Source organism: Chiloscyllium plagiosum, chromosome 18, assembly GCF_004010195.1.
Source record: "Chiloscyllium plagiosum isolate BGI_BamShark_2017 chromosome 18, ASM401019v2, whole genome shotgun sequence".
Taxonomy (NCBI): domain Eukaryota; kingdom Metazoa; phylum Chordata; class Chondrichthyes; order Orectolobiformes; family Hemiscylliidae; genus Chiloscyllium; species Chiloscyllium plagiosum.
This window is the reverse complement of record NC_057727.1, coordinates 25,464,841-25,478,339: the sequence shown is the minus strand read 5'-3', so window position 1 is coordinate 25,478,339 and position 13,499 is coordinate 25,464,841. Positions and strand designations below refer to the sequence as shown.

At 38.0% G+C, this 13,499-nt stretch overlaps 1 protein-coding gene across 1 annotated transcript in view; it reads right to left on the bottom strand.

Annotated features, from left to right (window-relative positions):
• Positions 1-13,216, bottom strand: part of hdac11 (histone deacetylase 11) — a 122,476-nt gene extending 109,260 nt beyond the window's left edge. The window contains exons 1-5 of the mRNA XM_043707994.1: positions 12,251-13,216; positions 5,542-5,581; positions 3,642-3,710; positions 3,082-3,230; positions 2,664-2,764 (exon numbers count right to left, since the gene is read on the bottom strand). Of these exons, the coding sequence (XP_043563929.1) occupies positions 2,664-2,764; positions 3,082-3,230; positions 3,642-3,676 (285 nt within the window). The 5' untranslated portion in view covers positions 3,677-3,710; positions 5,542-5,581; positions 12,251-13,216. The remainder of the gene's footprint in view (positions 1-2,663; positions 2,765-3,081; positions 3,231-3,641; positions 3,711-5,541; positions 5,582-12,250) is intronic.
• Positions 13,217-13,499: the final 283 nt, after the last annotated feature.

Here is a 13,499-nt window from a genome sequence, read left to right as displayed (position 1 = left end):
GGTCGGCATGGACAGGTTGGACTGAAGGGTCTGTTTCCATGCTGTACTTCTCTATGACTCTATGACTAAGTAAAAGCTGCAAAATATCCAAGTTTGCATTGACAAGTGGCAAGTAATATTTACAGCACATAAATGTCAGGTAATGAGAATTTGACCATTGCCCCGAGACATTTAGTGGCATTATCACCACTGACTTCCCCATATCAACAACCTGGAGGTTACCATTGACCAGAAACTGAACTGGATCAGCCATCTAAGTACTGCGGCTACAAAAACCAGTCAAAGGTTAGGAATCATGCAAACAGTAACTCATCTCCCAAAACCTAATGACAATCTGAAAAGAAACATGAGTGAACAGCGAACACTTGCCTGGATAGGTGCTGCTCCAACAACACTCAAAGCTTGACACCATTCAGGACAAAGCAGCCCAACTGATTAGCACCACATCCAGCAACCATCATTGCTCAGTAGCAGCAATGTGCACTATCTACAAGATACACTGCAGAAATTCACAATTTTTTTTAATGAAATTCACCAAGGCTCCTTTAACAGTACTTTCCAAACCCATAACTACTGCCAGCTAGGACACTGGTAGCAAGTTACAAGAGAACATTGCCTCTTGTAAATTCACCTCCATGTCATTCACCATCCTGACATGGAAATATTTTGCTGTCCTTTGCTATTGCTGTGTCAACATCTTGAAACTCCATCTCTATCATCATTGTGGGTTTACCTACAAGTGGAATGCAGTGGTTCCAGAAGGAAGCTCACCACCATCTTTTCAAGAGCAACTTGGGTCAAGCAATAAACACTGGCCAGTCAGCAATGCCCACATTCCCTGAATGAATAAAAAATATTGTATTAGTAACTCATAAGCAAAGTAATTTCAGCCAGATTTAAGTCAAATCTCCACTGTCATTGTCAATTGACTAAAATCTATACTCTGTTCACCAGTTTTGATACAAGATGAACCTGTCTTATATCTAGCTTGCAACAAAAATTAAGGCAGAGAAGTATCCATTACACTGGCTCTATTCTGTCTGCTAATCAGAGAAATGTATTACTGTGATATGAACTGTGATTTTAACATTTTTTTTGGTTTGTTTATCTGAAGCCAATAATTAACTTGCATTTTTGTATCCATGGCAATTGTGATTTCTTTTCAAACACAGTTTTTAGAGGCCTACAAATGGACTTTCATTTACTTGGCTTGTTTTGTAAATTTATTTCTGTTCCCATTCAAACAAACCAAGAACCAGAGGGAAATTGTTAAAGTATTTTGCAAAATAATCAAAAAACAAAGAGTAAATGGAAGCTTTTATACACAATGAATGGTTGGGCTCTGGAATGTGTTGCCTGGAAGTTTCATAGAAGCAGTTCAATTGAGGCGTGCTTGTGAGCATTAAATAATTATTTAAAAATAAATAAAATGCAGGGATATGAGGACAAAGCAGGAGAGTGGCACTAAGGCAACATGCCCAGACAGTCAATGCAGACACAATGGACTGAATGGTCTCCTCTGCACTGTAACAATTCTGCAATTATTTTACTTGGGCATTTACCTTTCCCCTCAATTATTTCTTGTAGCTTTTATTTCATGTGGAAAAATTCACTGAAAAGTGAATTAGAAGAAGGTGAGGGAACCAATGACAGAAGAATTAACAGCAGGCTGAAAATAGCAGGTTACCAGAAAGCAGCAACAGATCTTATGAGCTGGAGGCGTCTCTCATTATGCTCCTATCTAGGTATTTACACATGATGTAGCTTTATGTTTAAGCTCTAGTATACTGATGGGAATATGCCAAACATGATTTGTACCAAATTTAAAGTAAAATTGCCTATTTTATTTTGAAACAGCAGAAAATGTATTGATAGCACACACAATTATCACAAATAACTTGTTTCAAAGAGATACCTAAAAGTAGCACAGAGGTTAAAAGAAAAGTCACAGTATCACCAGAATGAGTCCACAATCCACATGTTAATATTGTTTACATTTAAAATAAATCAAGACAATTGTAAAGCATAATATTATATCCAAAGCAAACCTCTGATTAATTTAATTACAACTTTTTTCCTTATGACTTTGATTTCCACCTCTAACGGTAGGTCAATGTGTCATTGATTTATCATACAGAGCAAATGGAATGTACGTATTGAATAAAAATCGGACATCAAACACAGGAGGGGGTGTGGAGAGATAAATGATACTTATTTTAAAAAGGTTTAGAGAGGAAAAAAACCAAGCAATTAATATTAACCTCTGCTTGTTGGAAGTGTTATGCTTCTGTAAAGCTTCTTTTAAAGTATAAAATAAAAATGCAAAATTGATTTCATTTTTGGATTAAAGACAATACTGACCAGAAGTAAAAGGTTTTCTATGGTAGATTTTATTTTTCAGAGCCTAGACTCTTTTGGTATTCTGTAAACTTTAAGGCAGAATAAAAACAGAGCACAAAAAGTACACCTTTTAGAAAACTGAACCTCTATAAATATGTAACATCTCAATTGATGTAAACTAACAATATTTTAAAGGTTTTGGTACATGATCATCATATAATTCAACAAACTAGGCATTGATTGCTACAGATTCATTCAAGGGACCGAGATGCATCCATCCATAGATGAGTAAACCCAAAGAACACAAATGAGAAAAAAATCACCTTGAGTTTATTGAGGTAGCGCCTTGTGTGCACTACCAATAAGTCATCTTCCTGTGCTTCTTGGGCTTTCACGATGGTCTCGTCACTTATTAATTTCTCTTCTACAAGTTAAAAAAAAAAGTCATAGTATAATTTCCCCTTTCGAAACTATTATTTTGACCAAAACATTTTCTTAAAGTTGAACTGGTCTCTAGATCTCTTAAATTCTACACTCCCTCCTCTAAGATTTGAGAACAGTAAACACCTAGGCTTATGAACGTTGAAATTCCTATGCTCTGGCACAGAAACAATATTTCTGCAAAACAGTTTACACAAATAAAACACCATGCATGAGCAAACTAGTTAATTAAAATTTCTTTCGCCCATAAAATCAGTTAAAATAATCAAAATATAAAGAATTTTTTAAAAAACGACATACCTTTTAAAAAGTGGACAATTTTCCCCCACTTTCCCGAATCAAAAGGATGAAGCTTTTCCAGGCCCAGAAATGAGATATTATAGTCAGAAGAATATACTATAGGCCATTGTGTTGATAGAAGATCAATGTATAGGTTGGTATTATGTAGGCTTGAAATACAAACAAGTATTTAAAGAATTTTAAAAAGGATAACAAGAAAGATCATCAAGTCAATTCCTGTTAAACAAGTGTGCTCACATTCTTATGCGCTAACCACAAACATTCAGAGTTTACTGAACAGCAAAATAAAAAAAAGTGCAAACAGTCAAACCCCTCTCCCTCCAAAATGAAGTTGAGAAACAGAGAGCTCAAAAGCTCATGTTATTGCCCTGGGTAGCTAGCTAACAAACAGCATCTCACATAAAGCTCACAGTAAAGTTATGTTGTATAGGCTGTAGTGTTACTATTTTGTATAATGTTGTAAAGGCAATATCAATACTACATTTAACCTTATTCATATTCCAGTGAAATATATAATAATAGAAATTGATCTAGAAAATGAAAAAATATCTGCAACTTACGGTTTGCCTTTGTTTCTGCTTTTTTGTTCTGACATCTTCTTTCTTACATGTTATTTTAGGCTATTAGTCCTGCAGAAGACATAACAATTTAAGCTTTCATCACAGTTTCTACAATCTTTTCTCAATCAAACAAAATAGTTTGATGTTGCTCTTTTCTCACATTGTTCACAGCAGGATCTTGACCAGATGGGCCAATGGGCTGAGAAGTGGCAGATGGAGTTAAATTCAGATAATGCGAGGTGCTGCATTTTGGGAAAGCAAATCTTAGCAGGACTTATACACTTAATGGTAAGTGAGTGTTAGGGAGTGTTGCTGAACTAAGACACCTTGGAGTTCAGGTTCAAAGCACCTTGAAAATGGAGTCACAGGTAGTTAAGATAGTGAAGAAGTTGTTTGGTATGTTTTCCTTTATTGGTCAGACTGTTGAGTACAGGAGTTGGGAGGTCACGTTGCGGCTGTACAGGACATTGGTTAGGCCACTGTTGGAATATTGAGTGCAGGGGGCATGGATAGGATAAATAGACAAAGTCTTTTCCCTGGGCTCAGGGAGTCCATAGGTTTAGGGTGAGAGAGGAAAGATATAAAGAGACCTAAGGGGCAACTTTTTCACACAGAGGGAGGTACGTGTATGGAATGAGTGCCAGAGGAAGTGGTGGAGGCTGGTACAATTGCAACATTTAAGAGGCATTTGGATGGGTATATGAATAGGAAGGGTTTGGAGGGATATGGGCCGGGTGCTGGCAGGTGGGACTAGATTGGGCTGGGATATCTGGTCGGCATGGACAGGTTGGAGCGAAGGGTCTGTTTCCATGCTGTACATCTCTATGACTCTAAGTAAATATTTTGCCTCCCTAGTTTTTCCTTACCCTTTGAGAATGATTTTAAACAACACAGTAAAAGATCCCTTCACTTCCTTCAAAGAAGAATAAAGCAGTTCCCCTAATATCCTTTCATAAATTCACTCATTACAAAAACCAAAATAAAATTATCCGATCAAATTCGCACTGCTGTTGAGACATCCTTACAGGTAAACATAAACATTCAAAAATGACAGCCAGGAAAGAAACTTGCTCATCCACGTTATTGCGATAGCTCAATCATTAAAACTAAACAGACGTCCTCCCTCCTCACTTTTCTGTTACAACCCTCAACCACTGTCCCCTCAAGTGACTCCTAACAATAAAAACAAACAGAAAATTAGCTGACATACTTGCCTAATTCTGAGGTGTCATGGCGATGACACATCAGAATTAGTTCATTAGTTGTGAGGCACTTCAGAAGTTTCTGTATTTGTATAAATCATGCATATTTTTGCTATCACTCATGCTTTATGGTCATATCCATTCACTTGTTCTTTCACTGCATCATTAGATAATGAGGGAAATAGACCTTAGAAAGATACAGACTGCTTCTCTCTTATGAGCAACTCCAAAGCATTTCCCTTTCCTGCATCCTCCAATATTAATTATTTGTTAAGTTTCCCTTTCTAACTGCATGCACCTCCCTCCCTTCTTCACCCCTGCTCAACATATTCTCAATTGCTTTCTATCCCTTATAGGGGATTTTATAAAGTCAAATCTAACAGAACTGTCTATTTTTGGTTTGACACTGATAAACACAGCGTGTCAGAGTATGCATTATATTGCAGTGGACAAGTACATTAATTACTCCATGCAAAACGATATCAGTATATGTTCTCTTAAAGATATAAAAGTATCATTACATATAATTGAAATAAATAATGTTTCCATTTAGAGGACAGACTACTAAACAAAACCCTTCTTTGTCTGATTGACAGATGAATCATCCGTTGGAGGTTGTCTGTATTCTTAACAAGATTGTACTTTTTCACACTTACACTATGAACTATGAGCAATGTTTTGATTTATTTTAAACTTACCCATGGTCTACCACAACTCTTAAGAAAATGCACTTCAGGGCTGAAATAGAATAAAGTTGTTTTTGATTAAGAACAATAGAGAAGTATGATATAAGTGTTACACAGTTGAGCTATTTGAAGTGAGTGACAGCATATTATACAGATCAGAAATATGAAACAATCTCCTTTTGCATTACTTCTTGAAAGTTAAAGACATGCAATATATTTTGTAATGTATGATATATTAGTATCAATAATCTACACTATTAAATTATTGTGGGAACAATGGATTTATTTACTAGTTTGAATTCCATGATTGTGCCCATTACTCTGTAATATAAAAGAATTTGCAAGTTTCACAGTAAATACAGAGCAAAATACATATCATACTGGGCAACAGTGACTGGTAGTTAATACAATCATGTTATTGTTCCAATTCTTATTACATTAAGTATTTAATTAAATTATGAGTGTTGTTCAGTTATTTGGCTGAATTTCTCTCCTCCACTATTACAAATAGGATTGATTTGATATGAGGGCCAGATGCAAGTAATTCTGAGGCTCTTATTGTTGCACATTAAAATCTGTAGCTCTGGTATCATTCATTTAATTTGTTGGTTCCAATATTTCACTTTAATACTTTGTTGATTGGATCAATAAAAATAACATTAAGAGCTAAATGTTAAATGAACAGTAAAAAACTGCTAATGAGAAACTACAAAACTTCTTTGAAAGCAATCAACCTTAACTGATTTGCCAATAAGCAAATTAAAAGGTGTATGCAAAGTCAATATACATTTTAAAAAATTGGAAGATATAATTATTTTTTTCAAAAAGTCCAAGTTCAAAACTGATATCTTGAACAATACATTAGAAATAATCTTAATTTTGATTACTCTTAGTCCTTAAATTTGTCTTCTGATTGCTAATGACTTAATTGCAGTGTTTACTTGAAGATTTCCAACTCATTTAGAGTCATAGAGATGTACAGCACTGAAACAGACCCTTTGGTCCAACTCATCCATGCCGACCAGATATCCGAAATTAATCTAGTCCCATTTGTCAGCACTTGACCATTATCCTTCTAAACCACTCCTATTCATATACCCATCCAGATGCCTTTTAAATGTTGTAATTGTACCATTTTCCACCACTTCCTCTGGCAGCTCATTCATGGTCACTCAACTACAATAATGTAACAACATTACTCAATGAAGATCTTTTCAGAAAATGTTTTCTGTGAGCTTTTCAGCTGACAGTTCAGCCAGATTATTATGGTCAGTCTATATCCTTCAAATTGAATTAGTTAAATCTGCAACTTGGTTTTCAATGTGACTACAAGAACTGGTCAGAAGCTAGGTATGGTGCAGTGAATAATTCACTTCCTAATGCCAAACCATCCACCATTTACAAGGCACAAGTTAAGAATGTGATGGAATAACACTCACTTGCCTGGATGAATGCAGCTCCAACAATACTGAAGAAGCTTGACACCATCCAGGACAAAGCAGCCCACTTGCTTGGCACCACATCCAAACATTGAATCACTTCACCACTGATGCCTAGTAGCAGCCGCATGTATTATCTACAAGATGCATTCCAGAAATTTTACAACAATCCTTAGACACACCTTCCAAACCCGTAGCCACTTCCATCTTGAAGGACAAAGGCAACAGATAATTTGAGAACACCACCATTTTCAAGTTCCCATCCAAGCCACTCACCATTCCAACCTAGAAATATATTGTTGTTCCTTCACGGCTTTAGGAAATCTTAGGAATTCTCTCCCGAACTGCATTGTGTGCCTACCTTCAGCACATAGACTGCAATGGTTTAAGAAGAAAGGCAACTTACCACCAGCTTCTCCAGGGCAAATAGGAATGGGCAATAAATGGTGATCAGCCAACAATACCCACATCCCACATATAAAGTTTAAAATGTACTGGATTTATAGTGTCCGAATTTACTTGGTAAGGTGCCACATCAACGCTTACTGACCGATAATAAACATTCACAATGTATGAGTTAGCACGCTGGCACAGATGAAAGATTTGCTACTTAACTGGAAGCAGATAGTATTCATAAATGGGTCTTTTTCTGGCTGGCAAGATGTAATGAATGATGTGTCACAGGGATTATTTGCTGGGAAATCAATTATTTACAATTATTTCGAAGAAGTGATGGAAAGTATATTTGCCAAATTTGCTGATAACACAAGCATACATAGAAAGGTTAATTGTGAAAAGGACAAACACATAAGCTACTGGGGAAATGTTAGGAAAATTGGGGTATAATGTGAGAAAATGTGAAATTGTTCTTTTCAGAAGGAATAATGAAAAAGAAGCATTTCTTCTAAATGGTAGAAGTTTGCAGAGCTCGGAGATGCTGAAGGATCTGAGCATCCTAGTGCACGATTACAAAAAGCTGATATGCAAATACAAGAAAGACTACTAATAGAATGTTATCAATTATGGCAAGGACAGGTGATTACAAAAATAGGGAGGTCCAACTTTAGTTAAATGGGGAACTGATGAGAGTGAGTTTGCATTTCTGTATATAGTATAGTCAGCTTATTTATGGAAGGATAAAAATGCATTGGAAGCAGTTTCATAACAATTTTAGTTTGGCAGAGTAAGAAGTGACTTGATTTCAGTGTGCAAGATCCTGTGGAGTCTTAACAGTGTAGATGTAGAGAGGAAGTTTCCTCTATGGAAGAATCTAGCCCTATGGATAACTGTTTAGAAATTATGGCTCACCCATTTAAAACAGAAATGAGACAAAAAAAAAGTCTCAGTGTAGAAGCACAGTCTTAGAATATTTTTAAGGCAGAGGTAGATTGATTTCTGGTAAGCAAAGACATAGAGTCATAGAGTCAGAGACGTACAGCATGGAAACAGACCCTTACTTCCTCCTCTGTAATATGGACATTTTGCAAGGTGTCATCATCTATTTCACTACTTTATATATCTTCCATATCTTTTTCCACAATAAATACTGATGCAAAATACTCATTTAGTCTCTCTCCCATTTTCTGTGGCTTCACTCAAAGGCTGTCTTGCTGATCTTTGAGGGGCTCTATTCTCTCCCTAGATATCCTTTTGTCCTTAATGTATTTGTAAAACCCCTTTGGATTCTCCTTAACTCTATTTGCCAAAGCTATCTCATGTCCCCTTTTTGCCCTCCTGATTTCCCTCTTAAGTATATTCCTACTGCCTTTATACTCTTCATTTGATCTATCCTGTCTATATCTTACATATGCTTCCTTCTTTTTTTGAACCAAACCCTCAATTTCTTTAGTAATCCAGCATTCCCTATACCTACCAGCCTTCCCTTTCATCCTAACAGGAATATACTCTCTCTGGATTCCTGTTATCTCATTTCTGAAGGCTTCCCATTTTCCAGCCGACCCTTTACCTGCAAACATCTGCCCCCAATCAGCTTTTGAAAGCTCTTGCCTAATACCCTCAAAATTGTCCTTTCTCCAATTTAGAACTTCAACTTTTAGACCTGCTCTTTCCTTTTCCATTACTATTTTAAATCTAATAGAATTATGGTCGCTGGCCCCAAAGTACTCCCCCACTGACCCCTCAGTCACCTGCTCTGCCTTATTTTGAAAGGGATGTCAGAATGTGGATTTTATGCTACAGCCAGATCAATGACCATCATATTTAATGATAGAAAACAGGCCTGACTGGCTAAATGGCATACTTCTGCTCCTTGATAATTTGGATTACTTCATTACACTCCACCAAATTCAATTCTAATGAACTCTTACAGAACCCTGTCACAAGTATTTGTAATTATGACTTGAGCAACTTTGCTTCTCCAAGTGCATGTGGAAATTTAAAATACCTATTATATAATTTCAATACTCGGGGGCATATTTTTAAGGTGAGAGGAGAGTGATTTAAAGAAGACATAAGTGGCATTTTTTTTGCACAGAGAGGGGAATGAAATTCCTGAGGAAGTGGTGGATGTGGGTACAATTACAATGTTCAAAAGACATTTGGATAGATTCATGAATAGGAAAGATTTGGAGGGATGTGAGCCAGGAGCAGGCAGATGGGACTAGTTTAGTTTGGGATTATGGTCAGCATGGACTGGTGGGACCAAAGGGTCCATTTCCATACTGTCCGACTCTATATGCCACAGAGACATGTTTCCACTTATCTGGATTACCACTACATCACTATTATTTAGAAGTCTGTAGAAAACACAAAGATCATGCTGCACACTGAGAAGGTATTTAATGCATTTTGCCTTTGCCAGGTCTTTGAAAGAGCTAACCAATTTGCCTCACTTTCCCTGCTGTTTTCTAAAAGTCGCAAAACTGTCTGTTTCCCTTCAAGTCTTTATCTAATTAATTTAGAAAAGTTAAAAGTAAATCTGCTTCCATCATGCTTTGAGGCCAAGAGTTTAGTCTTGTATCCCCCTTCCTGTCCTTAATTCTATAGTGTGTCTACAGTCTGCTCACTTCACGAAACCCCTTTCTACTGAAACAACTATGATTTTTAAGATGAGTCAACAACTTGCACTGAGAGCATCTTTAAAATAATCAACTGACTAAAGAGGGATTTCACAGTAGCTTAACAAACAAAATCTGACACTGAGCCATAGAACACACACATGACCAAGAGGTTGTTAAGAGGAAGGTTTTAAAGAGCATGTTAAATGGTTTTAGTATTTTCTAGAATCTCATCTGTTCAGAAAGTACAGATAATACATTTTGTTCTGCCTATTGCTGTCACGCCACCTCTTTCTTAGTTCTACAAAACCTACTCTCCACACCTACACCTTCTCCCACAATTGTTAAAAGAAATTCAACAACCCTATATGTTCTGCATTTCCCAGTACTAGAACTCCTCTTGTCCCAGTACTGCTACTACTGTCATCTCAAATGTTACACAAACGCTATATGATCAGCCCTATATAGCTCATATATTTACAAAAGAAATATTGTTTCCTGGTCTTCTTCTTCTTGAGCTATAACTAACTTATAAACGTTAGCTAAATTATGAGCTGATAACAAAAAAGTAGTACAAAACATAGTCGGGAGAGGAGATGGAGAAGGGGAAACTTAAAGTTGAAGAGAAAGGCCAAGGCAATAATATTTTGTAGCAACATGGTAATGATGACTAGAGTGTGACATGAAGGAACAGAGTGTACAAACATAAGAGGAAACCAGAAAGACAGTCAGAGCAAAAGTATCAAAAAGACAAAATTAAAGGCTCTTAATTTCAGTGCACTCAGCATTTGTATCAAAATGGATGAATTAATGGTTATGATCAAATAACCACTACTGGCATTTAGCTAAAAAGGTGTTAAAAACTGGACTGTGTCTTTGGAAGTGCTTGAAGTTTTGTGACAGAAGGAACAGAAAGTTCAGTTCTTTTTGTAAAGTAGTTAAGAAATGATAAGGGAATAATGCATCAGCCCGCAGACAGTAGATACACTGTAGTACAAACATAAATTAAAGAATAATGGGGGCTGGTGCATTATTCCTACTAGACACTTGGTTCCCTTACCATTTCTTCAATACTTTACAAAAAGAACTGAACTTTCTGTTCCTTCTGTCACAAAACTTCAAGCACTTCCAAAGACGCAGTCCAGTTTTTATCACCTTTTAGCCAAATGCCAATAGTGGTACAGTAGAGAAAGGTACAGTATTGTAATAATCATGAGTGACCTTAATCTTCAAAATAGATATAATACATCAAGTCAGCAAAAGTAGTCTTGAGGCTATGTTCTCAGTGCGCATCGGGAGCAGTTTCTTAGAATAAAATGTTAGAACTAAACCAAACCAGGTGATAGGTTATTTAGATCTTGCAATATGTAATGAAAATGATTTTTTTTGGTTAGTGATTCTATACGTAAGAGTAATCATATCATTAAAATGTCACATTAATCTGAGATTGAGAAATTTGCTCTGAAATGGTCTTTAACTTAAAGGGGGCAAGTAAAAAGGCAAAAAGAGAGTGGCTAAAGTGGAATAGAGGAATAAGCTAACAAGGTAATAGGAGACAGACATCAAAGCATATTTTGTAATTCACAAAGATACACTCCATTCAGATTGGTTCCTGGAGTGAATGAACTGCTAGATAAGAAAAAATTGGTCAGGTTAGGTCAATATGATGTTTAGAAGGATGTGATGATCTTGAAACATAATATTTTGTGGTGACTTGAAACAGTAGACATTGAGAGAAAACATCCTCTCATCGGGGTCGAGAACTACGTGGCATACTTTCAGAATGAAAGATCGCCCATTTGATATGGAAAGGAGAGTTTATTTTGCCAAAAGGTCCTGGATCTTTGTAATTCCCGTGGGAGCTGTGCAGGCTAAGCTCAATCTACATTCAAGATAGATGTATTCTTCAAATTGTATGAGAGTCAAGGGTATGGGGAAAGTAGGAACAAAGTGAAGATGAGGCCACGATCAGATCGGTCAATGGTCATTGTGAACGGCTGAGTAGGCTCCAGCCTACTCTTTCTATTTCTTGTAGAAACTAAAAGTTTATTCAATCGGGCCCTTCACAAATGCTACAGGTGGTTTTCCAAAACATGCAACATAAACTACACATCCAGAAATGAATTGCAAACGCAACCTCTGTGTACAAGTTGAACGTTTTCGTCCAGTGTCTGAAATAACACTGGCGATTTACATTACTGTAGAGGGGTTGGTCTCAGAACATTTCCAGGTGAAACCCAAGTGGCTGTGAAGTGGAGAATGTACCTGTCAACAGTGCGCGCTGACTATCACAAGACCCTCTCGCAAGTGCAGGAACTCAGCTCTTGGGGCCTGACGATCTTCAGATTCCAGAGGGGAGAGAGCCCTGGGAAACTGCGGCTTCACTCCAGCTTCCTGCTTCGCGTCTCCCTCTGCAAGAGCAGAGGAATGTACGCCCTGAACACTTGCGTTTCCAGAGTATCACCTTTGAAGGGTCATGCTCGGGCTGTTGAAGCCCTGAAGGTTTAGGCTCTGCTGTCAATAAGCTGCGGGCAGTCGCTGCGCTCCCTCATCACGTACGGCCTCACGCCGATTGTGCGCAGAGTTGAACGTCAGCAAGGCCAGCGGCGGCTCGGGGCGCTGCTATTGCTCTCTGATCTCTAACCCGATCGGCCCCTCTGACTCAGAGTGCCCAGGCATGTTTGCTGAGGGAGAGAGAGAGAGAGAGAGAAACACCGTTTAGTAAAATCCCGGAGCTATCAGAACGCAAGCGCGGTTTGTTTTTCATTCACGGATGTAAGTCGAAGGCAGCACGTCAAACCCCAGATACAGCAGCGAGGGAGGCCGTTCGGCCCACTCTGTCGAGGAGAAATGCTCCCCTTCACTCCACCCGAGTGCCGTTCCTCCGACCCACCTTCCTGTTCAGAGTAAACCGATTGCTTCTTGATTGAAGTTGCTGCTACCGCACTGTCAGTCATTTCATTCTGAAACGACTCGCACACCAACATACCAGTTAGTAGTGAGCGAGAGTGATATATTTAATAACCTGTACTCTGCATTTTTACCTCCTCTGCTTTGAAAATTATCCAGTCACTCTGTTTCCACAACCTTTTTCATAAAATCAAAGAATCCCTACTGTTGGAAGCAGGCCACTCGGTTCATCGAGTCTATATCCATCCTCCAAAGAGCATCCCACCCAGTCCCAGTCCACTGTCCTATCCCTGTAACCCTGCATTTCCCATGACCACTTCATCTAACCTGCACGTCTTTGGACTCTGGGAGGAAACTGGAGCACCTGGAGGAAATCCATCTCAACAGGAGGAGAATGTGCAAACTCCACACACACAGTCGTCCGAGGCTGGAATCGAACATTGGCGCTGTGAGCCACCATGCTAACCCCAAGCCTTTTGAGGATGAGAGTTCCAAACAGAAAACAAAGTTGCCCCATCTCTTTCTGAAATGAGCAAACCATATTCACCCCCAATTCAAGATTCTTCACCAAGAGGAAACATCCTCTTCACCGTCACCCTGTCAA